The sequence below is a fragment of the Anomalospiza imberbis genome, chromosome 8 (genome assembly GCF_031753505.1).
Source record: "Anomalospiza imberbis isolate Cuckoo-Finch-1a 21T00152 chromosome 8, ASM3175350v1, whole genome shotgun sequence".
NCBI classification, from domain to species: Eukaryota; Metazoa; Chordata; class Aves; order Passeriformes; family Viduidae; genus Anomalospiza; species Anomalospiza imberbis.
In genome coordinates this window covers 8,066,646-8,087,192 of record NC_089688.1, presented here as the reverse complement: position 1 = coordinate 8,087,192, position 20,547 = coordinate 8,066,646, and the positions used below count along the sequence as shown (strand labels likewise).

Below are 20,547 nucleotides of genomic sequence, written 5' to 3'. Positions count from 1 at the left end.
TGTGCCAGAATCCCTTGGACAGAGGGACCCAGGAGCACAGGCATTTGTCTCAAATGCTTTGACTGTTGAACATGTCAAACATACCCAGCTTTTAGTTCTTACTTATGCCTTCTTTTGTTTTCTCTGATGGTTTTTATAGTTTCTTTGGAAGGTGCTCACATAAAAAAAAGAGGCTCATTCTTATTATTGTTTGCAGGTTTCCAACCTGTACCTGTATGACAGTGTGCTCATGCTGGCCAATGCTTTCCACAGAAAACTGGAGGACAGAAAATGGCACAGCATGGCAAGTCTGAACTGCATGAGGAAATCCACCAAACCTTGGAACGGAGGAAGATCCATGCTAGAGACTATTAAGAAGGTGAGAAAAAACCAACCACCATTGTGTGAGCAATTGAAAGAGTTGCTTCATGTCTGCTTGAACATTTGAAGAAGGTTTTAACTTCTATTTAACTTTTCTTTGATGTATTACAAGCAAGTGATCTACAATGACCAAGGAATATCTAAGGCTATTAAACAAGCAAATGATTTATGATAAATTACATACAGTGCATTGTGGGTCCAGTGTGTTCTACTTCTGTTGTTTTTGTGGCTGCCTTCTGAGGAGGAAGTAGGATCTGGAGTAGTCATGGGAATTGATTAATGCACTTTTGCAAGAGGATAACTTAAGGAGCTTAGGGGGCAGGAGGGTAAACCAGTGATGAGGTTTAAGACTTATTTTCCATTTTCGGCAGCTCAGATAGCTTTGTAAGTTAGCTGAGCATTGGTAAGGATCTACTTGTGTACTGTAGCCCAGAGCAGAGCAAAAGGATCTGATTTGGCTGTCGCTAACATTTATGCTCTCTTGCCCCATGCTGAAATACTTAAATATAGACAGATCTGTGGCTTTGCAAAAGTTATTTGATCACAAGTAATAGTAGAAAAAACCCTAATTTTTTACTATACTAACTTTTGCAATTGTTCAGAAGCCCCCAGTTACCAAATATATATTGATGAAATAGTCTTCCCCAAGTAAAATGGTGCCATTTGATCATTCTGACAAGTCCTAATGATGCCATCCTTTGTTGCTAAATTAATTCTAACTTTGGTGTCCCTTTAAGCTTCTTTGCTACAAAGCCAGAATCAAACTCTCTGATAGTTTCACAGAGTTGCAGTTTTGTTTTTCTTTCATGACTCTCTTGGGAGCACAGCAGGCATCCCCTTTGTTTTGGGCTGGGAGTTTATGCCTTGGTACTCAAGCTGAGAGCTGAGCCCCCTGCCCTCAGTTACCCTGGGAGGGCGGCTGTCTCACAGTCTGCTAAGGCCCTTCTCTTTTTCTTAGGAGTCTGTTTCTGTGGACAGTAATGACCTGATTGCCATAAACACTGGGTGTGTTAGTGCTAAAGCAATTTTCTGAAAAAAAAATGGAAAAACTGAAGTCTTTTGTCTAGTGCTGGGTTTGAGCACATGCAAATGCCACATTTAAGTTCACTGTAAACATGACTTAAGCATATTAGGCACACATTTTTTGCAGAGGAGTGTTTATGAAGGCAAATGTCTTCTGTTCTCAAATTTCTCAAACTTACTTCCTTAGGGCCATATAACTGGGCTAACTGGTGTTATGGAGTTCAGAGAAGATGGAGCCAACCCCTATGTCCAATTTGAAATACTGGGCACCAGCTACAGTGAAACATTCGGCAAAGACGTGCGGCGGGTAAAGATATGCTGCTTCCTTCTCTCTTTTCTCTTCTTTTCCTCTAAATAATATACACCCTGCCTCACAGGCGAAAGCGTTATTCTTCAAGAATGAATTAGTACTATGCTGCAGAAGACATTTACTCTATGAGAAATATTTTCTAATTTATTACACACTTCAATCTTGAAAACCGGTGTTATATTGGTAGGCAGGAATCCTGCAAGTTATTTCTCATGTGCAGTAATGATGCAATGCCATAAGCATCCTGTGAATATAATAGTGACGACTGCACAATTTAGCTTATGTATTTTATTGTTAATTAGGATAGGATTGCTATAATAGAAATATGGAAGATACAACACAATTGGCACTTGTCTTACTAAGGAAGATAGCTGAGTTTATAAATTACGTAAACACACTAGGATGTTTTAAATGTAGCTGCTGCAACAATTTGAGAGAAATAAAAAAATTCTGGAGAAGATAATTTCCAAAATGAAAGCTCTGTCATGAAAAGTAAAGACTGACCTATTGATGGTAGCTGTTGGAACAAGGACTGCCAAGGATTAGAAGTCAGTTAAAGTGGTTCTATGGGATAATCGACATAAATTGTCATGTTCTGCAAAGTCTACCTTGAACACGCTCAGGCAGAGGGGATGCTCCAAAAATATATGAAACTCTCAGTTGAACAGTGAGGTTCTGACTGGAACCCATGCTGTAAGTAGTTTCTAAACTGCTCAGATGGTTGAAATACAGACATTACCATGGTATGATCAATGGGTCCTAAATTAAACAGAGCTGACCAAAGAGGATTTCACAAATAATTAAAACATATGTGATTTCTTTTTTTTATTTGGCCATTGGTTTCTGTGATTTGCTTTTACTTGTCTGAATTACAGAAGTGTGAGTGGAAAAACAAGCAATTTTTGTTTACATAATCATCTTTATCAGCTAAACATGAGATTCCTTCAGAGTCTAATTTGGCACAAGGATTCTGGACATGGAGCCAAAGTTGTACAATATCTATTAGAAATTCAACAGAAGGGAGACAAGTATTTGAAATGTATAAAGTTCCAGGAGATATAATTGAAAATTTTCTGTTGCCAAAAATATGCCTCTGAACACTTCAGTTTGGCTCTTATATTGTGGTGACCAGAAAAGGCTATTTCTCAGTCCACTTTCATTTCTAGATGATTGAAAATGAGGAAGTCTTAAGTTTCAAACACTATGTAAATTATAAAATATTGTTGTCTTAATTTTGGAAAAAGTGTTGCCTATTTAACAAAACAAAGTTGGTTTAGGAGGTGTAGGAATCAATCCTGGTTCTCAGACAGAAGTATGCTCCTCACTTTATGCAGAAGTATGCAAACCAGAAGTATCTGGTGCCATGTGAGATGCTGTGGACTATCCCACTGTTTGCCCGCTGCCAGTCCAGAAAAGCCTGAGTGTCCTGTCACTGCTGTGTTGTCCCTAGCACATGGATACCACGGTGCATTTAAGTTTGGTCCCATTTCTTTACAGAATTCCCAAGTGGCTTTGCTTAAGTCACATAATTGCTTGATGCTTCAATATTTACCTTCCAGTAAAGCTGGCATAAACACCACAGAGCACAGGTTTGAGCCTTACAGGCAAACTGGGGTGTGTGAGTATACATTACTAGGTGTTTTCTAATGTGCATTTCAAATATGGCGCCACAGATACAAATGCTCTCACTTTGGCATGTGCAGCACACTTACCAAATTGACACATAATCCAAAGGTGTGAGGTGGAGATAACTAAGATATCACTCAAAAGTGACCACAAGGCAAAGAAATAGGTAAAATGACTAAATGGGAAAATTACTAAAATGGCTGACCCGGTATACTACTGATTACTTTTGATCCCTAGTGTGCTACTTTGAGGTTGTGCTGCTAGGTGGTTAATATAGGAAGGCTTAACTCTTTGGGTGTTAAATTCAGAACACTATAGAGTTCCCGAAAATTGAAAGGGAGGATGATTCTAAATGAGTAAAAAGCTAATGGCTGTGGAATACTGCTCTGAGCTAAAATGAAGTTCTGGAAATTATCCTTTCAGTCAAATATATATAGAGAGAGTAAAAGTCAGCAATATGCTGCAGAGGTTTGGAGAAGAACTTGTAAGAGATGATACCTCTTAGAGCAAAATTACCATGGAACTACTGGAGTTCAATTATTTAGGCAGCCTGACTTTTTATTATTGCAGCAGAAATATGTTACAGCTTAAAAGTACTTTTAAAGGCTCAGAAAGTCATACTTGTCTTATTTATATTACTTGGGTGGGAGACCAGCTCTGATTTATTGTCAGCTGCTTCCGTTTCAGCCTTTGGTCAAGTTTAGCTGTGGAGGCACGTACTTTGGGTAGAAAACTGAGGATTCTTTCTGCATGGCTTTATTTGTGTATGGAAAGTATCTGTAGTTATTCATCCCTGTCCAGACCTTACATGAAATCTTTGCACTTAGGATCAGTGACAGGGTAGGGAAAAGACTGTAATATTGAGTGTTGAGCCTTATAAGGAATCCAGTCAAAAGCTTTAAATTGAACTTTTAACACTCACAAAGTTTCTTGGGGATCATTTCCACCAGAAAGATTCATGGGAGGATGTCCAAGTCAGTAACTCAAATCTGCAGGAAGTATCAGAGCTATTTTGCAGAGGCATCTTGACTCTCCTGTTGTCCTGAGATCTAGTCTTTCTGCAGACCATTTTTCCTCTGCTAGCTGTGATTTAGTCATGATTGCACCTAAATATATAAATATATCTTTCATTGCTTAGTGTAGCTTTTTTATTCCACAACTCACCTTGTCTTCTCCTTTCTTACTCAAGTCTAAAACCATGTGGTTTTGGTGAAGGCTTACAGAGGCAGTGGCTTTTTTGTATTTTGTGTTGTTACCATTTGTTTTTCCTTTGGATATACTTAAGTGAAAGGGAAACTTCAGAAAATGCTCTAATTTCTTTGGTTTAAACATAAAAGAATAGGGGTAATTGCTTTCTATTCACTGTGTACATGTGGAAGTTTAGAAAGTGTCCTGTATTCATGCTTAAATAGAGATCTGTGTGGTGGCTCATTGGGGCATTTGAAAGTTGAAGACTGCTAGAGAAACTGAAAAGGCTTAAATGTCTACTGCTTGATGATTACCACTATGATTTACATTCCTAAAGTCTATAAACACCTTCAGACTATCTGTATATTAAAAAAAAAAAAAAGAAAAATAAGGGGATGTAAATTAAAAAGGGAACAGAATAGATCAAAAAAGAAAAAGTGAAATAAAGCTGATGTCCTACTTTCACAGTCCAATGGTCATAGAAAGGGAAAGAAGGACAGGACTATATTAATTCACTCCTTGGATACTATGTGTATCATTAGCTCTTATTAATGAAAGCCTTGATGGAATTTTCAGAACATCTGGGATGCTTCATACTTCTTATGTTCCTGCACTTGGGTAGTTTCTACACAATATAAGAGCTGGACAATCCAGCTGTGAAGGCAGAACTACGGGAGCTGGAACTCCAGGTGGCTTTCCTAGCAAGTCACCACATCACTGTGAGCTCTTGAGGTGTAAACCTATTTATTCTCGTGTGACCATGTGTGCAGAGAACACCATAACAGCTAACACACCTTGCAGGGATGTGATTAGGCTAAGTTAGAAGATGCCTGTAAGGAGCTTTATGATAATCTTCATCTTCATCTTTGGCAGGAAGATCTTCTGTAAGTGTGAAATGATGTGAGTATTCACTTTACTTTACGACAGGGAACATATTTTTTCTAAAGCAATCTGTATTTCTTTCCCAAGCTGGCTGTTATGAAAGCAGAATTAATGGTTTGCACACATTTTGTATTTCATAAGAAGCATTCTGTTCAAAATGATAATGTTTATGATTTGTTATTCATTTCTGTCAGTTGGTATGTTTTATTTTTTTAAAAATTAGATTTTCTTGAAGTATCATCAGCTTTGTAAACAGTTACAGTTGTTTCCTACAGCACTTCTGAGGCAGACTGCAGAAGTCACTGTAAGTAGTTTTTGTGATATGTTTCACAGTTGTTGAAACCACATTTTTGAATTCTGATACCATGGTTTAGTTGGGATTGTTACTTTTAGACAAAATCTCATTATTATCATGATGACAAATCCTATGCTTCTTATTCATTGCAAAAACAAATGGTATTTTTAGACATCTGCAGTATCAAGTGCTTTCACCTACAAGAATATTGCCAAATCCCATCATATGCTGCTAAAAGTTATATTTACACCAAAAGAATTATGTGGTTCCTACCATAGTTGAATTAGTTTTACTTACAAGGAAAAATACATAACTTAATTGCCTGGGTATAGCTATAAAACAGATTCCTGCCTCCTGTTTGAGCACTTCATAAACAGACACTTGGGTGCAGTATTTTAGTTTGATTGTTTGGCCAAGCTATCTTTCAGCAGAAATGTTAAGACTGAACTTGTGGCTACTTTTGATCACTAAAATCCCTCTGTTACTTTGCAAAGGGAAGGGTGAATAGTCTTCTCCCTCTTGGTAGAATGCAATTTTCACATATTTACATGTGGTTAAACTTTCTCTTTCTGCTTGAGTTGATTGAGTGTCGTGGTGCAATAATTTGGAAAAAGAGCATTGTGATTCATCCTATAGCCACATTGTGTCAAACTGAAGAAACAACTGAAGTATTTTACTCAATACAATCAACCCCTTAAATTTTTATTTCTGGTTTCCTGTGCATGTGCATATATGTAAATGCATTCCTTGCATATTCCATAAGTTGAATTATTCATGGTGAAAAATACAGCTTAACATACAGGAAATGGCTATGATCAATTTTTAAATAATAGAAGAAAACTAAAGAAGAAACATAATAACCTTGAGCATTTTGGTTTGTTTTTTCTCTGAAATAAAATGGGGTCACTGCTTGCCCAAGTTCTGCAAATTGGGCTTTTTTTTTTTTTTTCCTAATTTAAATATCCTTAATGTTGTGTATGCATTCACTGTAAAATTCTAGCTGAATTATTTCACTGAAGAGTGGGTAAGGAATTTTTAAAATGTATTTTCTGTTGCACATACGTGCTACATAGTTATTTTAAAGTCTTTTTTAAATTCTAAATTATGTTTTTTGGAAAGCATTACCAATGGGACCTATGCTTGTGTATAAACTGTTACTTCTATTTGCAAATTGTGCCAGTGTCAACACCGAGCAAAAGGGATGTCTTGCAAATTTGAGTTGGAATTTCTCCAAACATAAGATCATGCTGGTCTTCCCCTTTGGAAGACTGTTGATATGACATTTTCACAGTGTGAAGCTCGAGGGTAGATTTTAAAAAGCAGCCATACTTGAGGTAAGTGTGGGGCCAGGACAATTAGGGTGCTGCAGATGTTTCTACAGCCATGTCTGTATGTTTAGAATTTCAAAGTCGCATATATTATATCATACCTACCAGGTTATAATGAATCATGGGTATAACATTCTCCATTTTCCACACATATGCAGTAGTGCATAAAATTGGGATAATAGGAGTGCTAAAATCAGTCTTGTAAAAACAGTTGCATCTTTAATTATGGAGTTTTCACCAAAGCTCCTGTAATTTATTGATGAATCCTAGGGAGGTATTCAGAGTGGGATGACAAGAAAAGCCCCTTTCTGTACCTCAGCTGATGAAGAATCTGTGCTAAAATATAGACACTATGAAAAAACACTATGTATTTCCACACAGCAACAGGTCAGGATTTACTGAGCTTAACAAATAAAAAGAAAAGAAGTCTTTGAAGAAAAACTACACAAATTATTTTTACCTTTTTGGAAATCCAAAAATGGAGATTATTTACAATTTTTCTTTTTCACAGTATCAATCTTGAACAAAAACAATAAGCTCACTACTGCAGAAATGAGAAATAATCTGTCTTTTTTAATTTTCTTCCCTGAGAAATATCTTTGATCCATGATTGTTGTTTAAAATTCACACCTATTCCAGAACTTTCTGTTAAATGTCAGAAAAACTTTTTTTAGTATAATGTTTAGCAAAACTGCTTTGAAACAAAGCAATAATATTGATAATAATAATAATAATGCTGAAATACTGTTATCTTAGCTGTCAGATGGAATAGATGTCATCTTAGCTTCTATAAGGATGTAAAATAAGGAGATCTAACATTCCTTCATTTACAGCATGATCTCAGTGTCAGGGACAGTTGCAAGGACTGTATATTGAGGGAGACCATGCACAGTGTCTTCTCTGCAGTATTTGAAAAATGTTTTTAATTCTTCTAATTGTTGCTGCCTTGTGTCATATGATAAACTGCAAATATATGTAGGCCAAGCATAATTTACGAAGTAATTAATTTCAGCAGTAATATTAAAATCCAGGGTAACTCTGGTGCCTGCCTGTGTATATTGCTCTGATATATTCAATATGTCCAAAAGTGGATCTTTAAATATAGGTAGTTAATCTGTTTGGTCATGCTTCCATCATAGTTAAGAAAAATGAAAGGACTTTATGGTTTCTCTTTAGGCTTATTAAAATAAACAACATAAATAGAAGTTATCTAAATTTCCCCTTCTATTTGTATTTTTATTTCTGCCATTTCATGCCAGATTGCATTACTATATATGAGTAACTACTTTCTCATACAGGTTTTCAAAAGACAGGTTTAATGGCAAGATTTCTTTGTGATCAGCCCAAATGTGGGACTTGAAGAGCTTCTGTGTCGCCAAGTGGCACGAACTATCTGGCTTGCTTTGACCTGGTTCCTTAATTTCATTATGCTTTAAAAAAGAATAATCTTAATTCCTGAATTTACCTTTATAGAAAGATACTTTCAAAAGGGCATCGGAGTTCTAATTAAACTTCTTTGTCTTCATTGGCTAATTCACTGCGATTACAGTATTTGGCAGAGATTGCCTGCTGCTGTTCCAGTTCCTTACAGAACTGCCTTTAAATTGAAGACTTCCTGTTTCCAAACTACACAGGAAACACTGAGTCTTACTTTAAAATAGGTACAATCTATATTCAGTGTCAGTCTGTGTTGAGGAAAGAATTCCAAAATATGCCTGGTCCAGTACCACAATATGTCTTGCAGTGGGAGTGGATGGGTTTATGTATTTGGGTAAAGTACACAGACGACACGTAGTAAAACTTGGTTTTGAAAAACATTTTACTGGAATCAAGATAGGCTTACATAACAATTTAAATGGAATATTCTTTCTGAACATGCCATAGTATGTCAATATTTTTAATATGTTGATGTGTATGATGCACAATTATCTACTTAACTCACTACAGTATCTTTCCTATGAAAAGGTAAATTGCAGACTCAAACTGACTTTACTGATGAGGCCTGAAGATCTTGAGAATATAGGGCTTTGTTGGAAAGCAGATGAAATGAGGAGTAAAGGAAAAACAACAAATAATCCGGGGATTCTCTGTTACAGTGAAGGAGTTAGGGAAATATCCTGCTGGTCAGTATTGACCAAAGCAGGTAGGTAGATAAAGGTTTTCTTTTAAGAAAAGAAACTGCATAAAAATAGTTAAATCTGACACAAGTTATTTGCTTTTAATTTACTTGCCAAGATCAGTTTCCCTGAGTATGAGCAGAATGAAAAGAAAGAGAGCTTGCTTACCTATGGCAGTAAATTCCTCTCAGCTGGAGTACCACCAAAAGGTCCCAAAAGGATGTGCTTTACTTAGGACACACTTGCACTTGCTCTCACTGTGTCTGAAATTCTTGTGCTGTCTTCTGGTCCTGCCCTTTCTCCCACCACCACAGGACTTTGGGAAAATAGAAAAAGGGAAGTCAGATTCTTTCTCCCGGATGCCCTGTGTTCTGGGATACTGTGTCAGGGGTGAAAGTGGCAGTGACATTTCGTGGTAGGTGGCTAAGGGACTGGTGATTCCACCAGCCTGTCGAGGGAATTGCTGGTTTCAGCAGGTTGACCACAACATCTCCCCGCACTGTTCATTGTAAAGTCTTACATTTTTCAAGTTGTCTGCATTGGTAATATTTTTTACAATGCTCTGAGAGAAGTGGGAATGTTTTAAAGTAGGTGACATAGCAAAATCTAGGGATGGTATCTGGCTGATACCAGTTATTGAGCATTTGTCTGAGTTGTTTTTAAGTAAGGATTGTTATCTAAATATGCATGAGGTTAGTAAAATTCAAAACCAGGTGTACTTTTGCAAAGCAGTCTAAAGCTTTCCAAATACTGTGGTTGGCTAGGGAGGTGACTAAAGGTACTGATGCTTATCGTTCCTGGAACCTTACCAGAAAATAGTCCTAGACAAGTATAAAAAAAAAAAAAAAAAGCTAATATTTAGCAACTAGGAGCGTGGGTGATATTTAATTGTATGAGAACATTTCAGTTTGAGTAGTTCTGGCATCATCTATAATTTTCTTAAAGCTTTATGTGCAATTTATTCTGCCATAAGATAGAGTAAAGCACAAGTTTGCTTTGCAAGTTTGCTGTCTGAGCTGTATTGAATCTAAACTGAGCTCATGCTCTCAAGATGCTGTTCAACATCAAACTACAAGGCCACTGTAGCTATTTTCATTTCAGTAGCACCTGGAGGCTGTGGTTTTGTTATACTGAGAGATGTCCAGGTAATTAAATGTATAACTATTGTGTAATATGTAAACCATGTGGTTGTATGTTCAGAAATCTGCTACTGCTGTTTTGCCATTCTGACAGGAGAATGCTGTCGTAATCTGAGTTTGGAGAACATTCAGTGTTGGGACTTCTCCAGGGTGTGTGCCAAGATGGGGATGAATATTTCTCTGGATCAGGTGTAAGGTGTGACTTTCAGGGTAGGTATAGCCAACAGTGCTGCTCACAGCTCAAACTTGCAGAGAAAGCTTCTGGAACAGAATCTGAAGCTGTGTCTGCTTTTTTCTTTCTTTTCTCCTAAATTTAAAAATAATAGGGAGTGAAGTATTTCATGTGATAGGCTTTCCAAACTTTCTCAGTAATACTACAAGGTGATTGCACTACAGAAACAAGTGTTATCACTCCATGGCTTTTGGGTTTTCTTTCTAGGGCGATAGAGGGCAAAAGATAACGCAAAACATTTCCTTTATGAGCATGAGGGGAGTGCACTGAGGTTTTGTTGTTATTTTTCATTAACTCTGATTGGTTTCTGAGTGTTCAGTGGAGGACTGTTCCTCGACAGACTCACTGAAAGACCATTCAGTGTTCAGGGCTTTCTTCTTTTTTTGAACACAAGTAGGAACACAGTAACCAGTGAAGCGAAAAACACAGATTTGCTGGCTGAGCTGGCTTCAAATGAAAAAACGAATCTGAATCTAGGGTACAGCCCACAGACTCTGCTACTCTAGTGTGGCTCTTATAACCGCACATTTCAGTTCCTTTCTTAATTAAAACAAAATGTCTAGTCTTGTCGGGATCTCACGAAGAGTTTCTTATGTCAGAGGCTTGTTCTCTGGGTTTCCTTCTCTTCTTCTCATTCATCCCCCAGTTTCAGACCCAGCTGATGGACCTGTGCCCCATTAACTTCTCTCTGTTCAGGAGGGAAGCCACAATGTCCCCCATTTTGCCAAGAAATCCAGGGTGACTCTGTGTGCAGTCCAGCTCTGAAAGACTGGTGCCTTCCTCTGCTGCCCAGTCACAACTTTTAAATAGAACTCAACATATTGTCAGAATTGAACTGAGAGATTAAATGGATTCTATCAATTCTCCAAATCTGTATTTATTTCCTGTTTCTATTTTGAATGACAGATGAATTGCTCAAAGATCTATAGCTAACTATGGTTTGACTTATTAGAAAAGTAAGGAAGAAAATGTAAAATGCCTAGTATTAAATCTCAGAAGAAGAAAGGGAGAAATGTTTGTACATGTTTTCGTTCTTTATGTAATGTGCTTCTTATATTTTTCCTTTGGGTGATATTACAAGACTTTATTATCAATTCTACTGTGTCAGACAGGCCTTAACACCATCATAATCCTTTATCCATGGTGACTTCTGTTTAATCTTCTAATTATCCACATACCATGCTCCTTTTCTATTTCTTCCACTCCCAAGCTGTAGTGCAAAACAGTCATTTATTGTAGCCAATAGAGAAAAACAAATGGGAAGTATGGATTGGCTGGCCTTTTTTAGCCTTTTTTATTTTATTATTTTCTTTTTTGGTGAGATTTCATAAGGAAAGGAGCTCAGTTTGCACTAGAAGGGCATTTTTCAGAAGTAATCAAAATTATACGGTAGTAACTAGTTTTGGCTTTAGAACAATTATTATAATTACATTAGGTTTTTTAGCATAATTTATTATGATTTTTCAGGTTCACAAGATAGAGTTATGACTTAACAAGGGCACTGCAGGCAAAACACAGAATAGCTTGGATTGGAAGGGACTGTTCCTCTTTGAGCAGTCACTCCATGAGGGTAAACAGTCCCTCTTCAGCTGTCTTGTTGCCACCTTTGAGTAGTGGAAGGTGCTATAAGGCCTCCCTGGAGTCTTCTCTTGTCCAGGCTGGATAACCTTAGCTCCCTCTGCCTGTCTTCCTAGCAGAGGCGCTCCAGCCCTCTGAACATCTTCTTGGCCTCCTCAGGACTTGCAGCAGCAGTTTCACATAATTGTTCTAAGCTGGGGATCCCAGAGCTGGATCCTGATATTTTCAGGAAAGAAATTTTCTTGCTTAAAATACACCAGTTGACAAGAACAGGTACACTACAGCTTGTTTCTTCATAATAAACAGCACTTCAGAGAGGATCTTCACTTGCCCTCTGCTCCTGCTGCCTGCCAGATTATCTTTCTCTATTCCCACAGATTTTGAGCAAAATATTCTTTAAGAACCTGGACTCATTTTGCTTGTGTCTCTGTACAGGAGGATTTATGGTAGGTATTTTGAGTATTGATACTGGATTTTGAAGACAAGCTGCCCTTTATTTTGGGAAAGAAATAGAGTTAGCCAGATCCCCTAGAAGGATGAGAAGAATTGGAGCAGCAAGGATAGGATCTCTACAGCTTCCTTCCCTCCTGTGTCTCCCAACTTAGCCTGCCCACATTAATAATCTCCATTGCTCCACTGCAGTTAGGCTGCAGCAAAGATTAAATATCCTTTCCTGTAGCTGAATTAACTTTCTAGATGTAGGTGGTAGAAAATAGGTACATCAACGTACCTACTGCTTCTCTGGCTTTAATTATTTCAGAAATGCTGTCTGTTCTGAATTCATAATAACTGTGGGTATTTCCTGACTTCAAAGTTTAGCATCAGACTAGCAACAAAGCTCTGTAGAGCCTGACTTTCTAGTTGAAGTGAGCTGTTTTAATTCTGATTTTGAAACACCACTCTAGGATATCTCCCTTCTGTAGCTCTGGTTTTCTTCAGTAGCTATTTCACAGTCTAGTCCAGAAAGACACTGTGTGGATTAATACTGCTCCAGATCAGTGAGCAAAGGAAGGGATTTTTTTTCTTGTCCTTTTTTAGTAGAAGCAAACGCACCTTAAACCCAAAGTCATTTATGAACAGCCATGATCCTGCCCCAGGATTGCTTCAAATCCTTCCTGTTCTCCATGCTTCCTGTCACCAAAAATAAGCTTTCACAATGTCTTCCAGCACAGAAGTTGGGATGGTTGCTAGTTTGATCTTAGTTCCAGAATTTCTTTACCTTTCTGTTGGCATCTCAAAATCACAGAATCCCAGAATGAGCTGGGTTGGAAGGGGCTTACAAGGGTCATGAAGTCCAGCTGCTGGCCCTGCACAGGATCACACCATGGGTGAGCCTGAGAGCGTTGCCCAAAGGCTTCTTGGGGCTGTGACCACTGCCCTGGGGAGCCTGTTCAGTGCCCAGCCACTCTCTGGGTGAAGAACCTTTTTCTAGTATTCAACGTTAGCCTTCCCCAGCACAACTTCAGGCCATTCCCTTGGCTCCTGTCACTGTCACCACAGAGCTCAGCTGGGCAGCAGCATGGTGCTCTGTGGGGAAGAGCACCAGCAGCACAAGCTGTTAATTTGAGCAATCCCAGAAACCTGGGGATGCAGTGATTCATGAGGAGGGGACCTCCAGCTGGCCTGCAGCTGAAGCAAGCTGAGAAAGTCTGTTGATTTAAATACTGGGGTTGACTGACAGCATCTCTGCTGAAATCCACTTCAGGACTAGTTCTGTTGCCTTCCTGATGTATCTGTACTGAAGAATATCTGGTCTTGGCTGTCTTAGACATTTTTATATATCACAATGTGCTCAATTGTAAATCCACATGGTCTCCCTATTTTTGTTGCTGTTAACCATTTGCATAACATGCAGCACCTTAACATTTTGGGCAACACTATAAAGCATGCAAACTCTTATAGATATATACTGCAGCTATAGATTTCACTGTCTCTTAATTTACTCTGTGGCATATTAGAATGTGATTTTCATGTCAGCTGCTTACAAAATACAAATCAACAAAAAGCAGTTGTTCTGGGAACATTTTGTAGACTTTATATGGACACATTTTTAGGATGGAAAAAGCACAGCAGTAGGATTCATTACTTTGGTGTGCTGACTAATGCTGTCAAAAATTCAGTGTTGAGAAACAAGACATGCCCAGTGGAAATGCAAGCATATGAGAAAACCAAAAAGAATTTATAGATACCAGTCATCAATAAACTTGACAGACAATATCAGTGCTTCCTTTAGCTGATTACAAGCTAGAAATACAGCTATGCTTTCCAGACTGTACGTTATATTACAGAACTTAATATTGCTGTGAGGAAGAGATTTTCTGTATTATGTCTGCATAGTATTCTGCAGACAGTCCTGCAATGTCCCTCACAATTCTCTGGGCTGGCCCAGCTGCCTGGCTGCAGCACAGGGAGGGCTCAGCTCTTTCCCTTCCCCTCAGCAGAGGATCTGAGCTCCCATCAGGATAACACACCTAGGGCACTCCTGGTCTGGTTACTGCACAGGGAGAGCTGCCTCTTGTCTGCTCAGGGAGTGCAGAAAACTGGAAAGCTGGGATATTTGGGATGCTTCAGTTGCCTCCAGTACAGGAAATTGTAACATTCCTATATCACCTATCAGCTGATGAGGATTTGATAGATATTTTTGGACAGTCCCCAAAAAACAAAATGGCAACAGGTTGTCTAGTAGTAGTTCAGAGAGAAAAATAGGGAAAATTCGGAATAAATAAAGAAAATGCAGGCTAGCTTAGCATATGTGCAAATATTTATTTAAATCAGATGGCTTTTTTAAAAAGAATAGATTTTTTTTTCATAGACTTAATAAATAATTAATCTTCTAGGTCAACTTTTTTCTTCATTTTCAGAAAGCTAAGAAATGTTTTGGCCATCATTTTTACCTATGTGATTTTCAGTTTTAGGAACTAATTCCCTATAGGGATTTTTTTTCTATGTGTATCTATACTTACATTAGCTACTTTCATGTAAAGATAAGGCTTTTATGTAAAAACCTAACTAAATTTTACCCCAGTTTCACCAATAAAAGCAATAATTCCTGGCAATGTAACTGGAAGGCAGTGAATACAACCAGTGCAAGTGGGGGTTCTGTTTTCAGGAAGGCAGCACATGTAAGGTCATCCAGATAAATACACCAAACATACAGCAGTGCTTTAGCTTCCTTTCTCTGCCTGTTGCCTGTTTCTCTGCCTGTGTGTTTATCCAGATAAACACACCAAACATACAGCAGTGCTTTAGCTTCCTTTCTCTGCTTGTTGCCTGTTTCTCTGCCTGTGTGTTTATCCAGATAAACACACCAAACATACAGCAGTGCTTTAGCTTCCTTTCTCTGCCTGTTGCCTGTTTCTCTGCCTGTGTGTTTATCCAGATAAACACACCAAACATACAGCAGTGCTTTAGCTTCCTTTCTCTGCCTGTTGCTTCTCATTGCAGCCACTCCAGACACCTTTGATTGACTCTGCATCATTAACAGGCATCTACAGACCTCAGATGAGAATTTATTAAAACCAGGTATTTTCTAATCATGAATGTGTTTCTGATTCTAACTTATAAAGTCTCCTTTATTAAAACTTACTCTCACTTGGCATTTCTTTTAATTATCTGAGAGAAAAATGCACAAACTTTTTTTTCCTTTTAATTTTTCTTTTGCAAAGACTAAAATATTGAATTCTAGCTAGGTATAATTCTAGCTAGCTGAACTTTGATGTCTTTCTTCCTACTGCTGCCTTTTGTCTTCATAGAAATTTGGTCTCCCTAAGGTTATCTTCATATGAAGACCTTTGTACTTCTGCAGATCTTTATTTTTCCTTAGTAGAAAATGAAGCTGCCTCAGAAATGGTCTTTGAATGGATTTTTAAATTCCCTCTTCCTCCCTATGTGGTGTTGCTTCACTCTGAATCATGTAATAGCTTTTTATAAATATTTTCTCTTACTGCTTTGCAGTAATATTCTTAAAAGAACCCAAGCCTGTTTATTTGCCATGACAGATAATATGCTCTGTCTTCCTGGTCATCTCCCAGCTAGATAATTTCTAACTATCTTAATAGATGTGTTTGGAAGATGTTGATTTATACTGAATCATAGGCTATCTATGTAAGGGACCTACTTATATAATCTACATGATTAATTAAATATAGGGGACCAGGATAGAGGTATATAGAAACCACTTTATTTACAAAAATTCTTCAGTAGTATAGGGTGGTTTTTTATGCATGTTTTAAGGGATTTATCTTGAGAATAGGGGTGGGGAAGAAAGGACATCTGGGAAGAGCAGCTGCCTGGCTTCTTGTGAAAATTAGGTGCCTTTAAAGTGGCCAAAGTCCAGTAATGAAGTGCAAATTGATTTGGATCTGATCACAGGCTGGCTCTGTCCCTTTCCCAGCCTAGCTCCTGTTTCCTTTGGGTGTATAACATTGGCCATAATCTCTCGTTTAACTTTCTTGCTTGTATTACAGTGCAAATTAGCCCATTTGTGCCCAGCTAGTTTCTTCTTGAAGTTTATTCTCAGTTGTGTTGTTTCTCTGAGTTTGAAGCAGATTTTTATCTCTATTAGTTAATTTGTGATGCAAATTGACTTCTCTTGAGATAAATGTAAGCTGCTAGTTCCCATCCTCCAGAAAACTCCCTTGACTTTCCCCTTCTCCAGCTATTGTGTACTTTGAAATTATTTACCTGTCATGTCTCAAACTGTTGACATTGTGACTTTCCACTGCAAAAATTACTGAATATATGTGCAAAAAGATGAAGGGCCCTTAGGATGAAAATCTCTATACTACAGTGATTATGCTAACTGATGAAACTCTTAACTGCATGTGGTTCTTTTTTCTTCCACTGCAAAAATTACTGAATATATGTGCAAAAAGATGAAGGGCCCTTAGGATGAAAATCTCTATACTACAGTGATTATGCTAACTGATGAAACTCTTAACTGCATGTGGTTCTTTTTTCTTCAAAACAAGAAAAAAATAAAATCATCAAAACCTTCAGATGTATTATAAAACTCTGATATTGTTTTTTGAAAGAAAATGGTAGACATCTACCTCAATAAGGTTTTAAACAATCTTTCAGCTTCAGTACTTTGTTAGATTATGCCCTCAGGAATCTATTCTTTTTATAATTACGACCCAGAGGAAATATTCTTGAACAGTAAGATTTCTCCATGCTAATAGCACAGTAGATGTAATACTGAATTCATGATTGTTTAAAAGCTTTCTGCCAGTATGAGGTAAAATGAACCAGCATCTTTGAAACAAGATACTAATGTTGGGTTGAATCAAGAACTGTAATAAAGGCAAAATAAATTCTTAGGAAACATGTTGAAAATCAGTAGGTTGAAGATGAAAAGAGTGAAATTATTAATAAGAGAGTTTCTTTCATTACACAACAATAGGTGCTATTTGTGCTGTTGGGAGATTTGTGGTTAAAATCAAAGGATCTGTGTTCTCTCACCACTGTTCTCTTGTAGCCTTTTACTTCAATGGCAGTGAAAAGATGTCATGGGGTCAGTTTCATTTTCAACCAGGAAATGCAGCATTTTGTTAATGCTCAGGGTAGTTTGATCAGTGTTCTCAACACCACAGTCATAATAATTATTCTGTATTCTAGAATTCATATTGGACAAAGACTGCAGAGCAGTGGCATTTCCAAATTTGTGTGTGTCTTTTTCTCTGTTTTTAATAAAAAGTGCATGAATTTCCTCTTCAGTTTTTCTACATGAGGAAAATAAATGGTAGAATAACCTATTTACAGACATGAAGTTTCCGTGAGTTCATTTATCAGCTCAAAGTTTTCATAGAGGCTACATGCCTAAGAGTTTATCTTCAAACCTTGTAGTAGAGGAGTCCAAAATGGAGTCATTATAGTGACCTCTTCTGGTTTTAAAATCAAGTTTAACATCTCCAAAATCTGGTAATGGAACTGTCTTTCACAGCTGGTCTCCATCATGGGAAAAAATCCCAATGTTTTGGGTTTCAGCTGCCTCTGATTTACCTTTTTTTGGGATTTCTCTTTTTCAGCTCAGAATAAGGTTCAAATCTTGATGTACACAGAAATACCCCTTAATATGCAAGTGTATTTACTTTTCTGATATTTTTTGTCTTACTAAACAGAAAATTTGTTTCAAAAATAGGTATTCTTTGTCTTAGTGTGAGACTGGAGTTTGCTTTTAGTAAAAGTGTGTTTACATTTTTGTTTTTAATTCTGAATTTTGGAATCTATCCAGTTCACTTTTCCCCTTTTCATTGTGACAGAAAAATCTGAAACACAATAGTGACAGTGCCTAATATCTGTACATAAATTGTGGAAACAAAATATGGGCTTGCTGCCTTTTTCCCTCAGGCTTGATCTCTGTGTATTAATTTCATGTTGCAGAACACATATTTAATATCAAAATGCAGGAAGTGAAAAGCTGGTGCATTACCTTTGTGGTGTTTTAGATCCTCTTCAAAAATTTTGATTGTTTTATGTCTTTTGAGCTACAGTTATTCTTCTGTCTGTTATATCTGCCCTGAATATCTTGCTTTTAATACATGTAGAAGTCAGGTGGTGATATACCATTTATATGACTGTTCAGAAAGTCAGAAACAACTTATTTCACCACAGCAGTACAGCAGCAGTTGATGTCCCTGATGAAACTTAATTCTGTCAGGGCTTCAGCTCTCCTAGCCTGATCCTGGCTGCTCAGACAATTCCTCTGTATCCCTCCCAGGCTTCCTGTTCTTGCTTCTACCCCTCTGTGGGCATCCTTTTATTGTTTGAGTTTGTCCAGGAGCTCATCCATGCAGGCCTGCTGGTGTTTTTGCCTGGCTTCTTCTTTTTGGATGGATCACTCCTGAGCCTGGAGGAGGTGATCCTTGAATATTGACCAGCTTTCCTGGGCCCCTCTTCCCTCCAGGACCTTATCCCACGGCTCCTTACCAAGCAGATCCCTGAAGAGGCCAAAGTCTGCTGCTCTCAAGTCTGGGACAGTGACTTTGCTGTGCACCCTTTTCACTGTTCTTACACTTCAACATTCCACCATGTCCTGGTCACTCCAGCCAAGCCAGCCCTGGGGCTTCACATTCCCCACCAGCCCTTGCTTGTTGGAGAGAACAAGGTCCCCATAAATTGAGGAATAAGTAGAGAGCAGTGTGGGGGAAGATACAGAAATGACTGAAAAGGGGAGAACAGAGCTGGAAAAAATTAAAGTTAGAAAAGATAGGATAAGTGGCAAATAATTGTATTTCGAGCCAAAATATAATTTAATCTCATTGTTTGTAACCATGATGACAGTTAATTGAAGCAGTATCTTAAAAAAAAAATAAATCTGGAAAAGCAAAAAAGAAAAAAAAGATGCCAAGCATAGCGGTAATAATTACTGGAATAGCCCTTTGATAGACAGGTCTAAAATTAAAGTTTTTCTTATTTATTTAGGTTGTAATAGAATGTTTGTCCCGTGTCTGTTATTAGAGATTAGAAGACATTATTGACTGTTCTTCCACAAGAAAACTGATAGCAGCAATCTCGTGCAAGGGGAAGTCAGCCTCCTTTAAACCAGATGATTAACCTTGTCATATTTCTGCTGGTGCAGTGGGTAACACTGTCAGATGTTTAGATGCTTTTTCTATATCCAACATCTTTTAATGAATTGAGGGGAGAAGTGAGATCAGAATAGAATAGAATAGAAAAAAGACCACTAATATTCTTACTTTCCTGTGAGCTTAGGGTATGTCTTGAGTAATATACTGAGCTGGGTAAACATTACATTTAAGACTATATTTGTAAAAATTATTTTTCCTTTCATATAGAAACCTTTGGAAAGGTCTCTAGATTCATAAAGTTAAATGCAGTTTTATTTTGTGCTATAGTTCCAAACTGTCCTTTTCCTATAAATGGAATGTCATGTTGACAACTTTCATTAGGTTAAAACAATTTAAGGCTCCTACTGTATTTCAGGAGGTGTAGAGAGATTGGTTTGTGCTTCACTTGTATTAGTGCTAATTTAAGAATGACCAAATGAGGCCAATAAAATGCTTTCAGAAAAAGAAAGCTGTAAATAAGATAATTAATCTCTAAACCACCAATTTCACAGAGATTTCACTATGATACTTTGGTAATGTAATCTATGACATGGATGTCCAGAATGTAGTAGCAATCATTTAAATGCCAATTCCTGAAATGTTCCTGTTAACACGTACAGAAATTCACTGGGAGCACTTAGCAAAGATATCAGTGGTAAAGAGTGAGCTGGAACCTCAGTTTTCATACAGTCCTGGAAAAGCAGTCAAGTCAAGGGATATTGATCAGATTTTGCCAATTAAGGACCTTGCCTGGAATATTTTCCCAGTAGAATTACAGCTTCTATTTGCTCTGCAAGCTGTGTAATAACAGTTCACCTAACCATATCTAATCTAGCTTTAAATTAGCTTAGGCAATGCTAGTTTTATTTCCGCAACACCATGAAATTCATACAAAGACTGC

General features: G+C 37.6%; 1 protein-coding gene across 19 annotated transcripts in view; it reads left to right on the top strand.

Annotated features, from left to right (window-relative positions):
- GRID1 (glutamate ionotropic receptor delta type subunit 1) overlaps positions 1–20,547 on the top strand; it is a 533,233-nt gene that overhangs the window by 442,661 nt on the left and 70,025 nt on the right. For all 19 annotated transcript variants that reach the window (XM_068197195.1, XM_068197192.1, XM_068197185.1 and 16 more), the window contains 2 exons: positions 197–358; positions 1,571–1,690. In XM_068197195.1, coding sequence (XP_068053296.1) covers positions 197–358; positions 1,571–1,690 — 282 coding nt within the window. The remainder of the gene's footprint in view (positions 1–196; positions 359–1,570; positions 1,691–20,547) is intronic.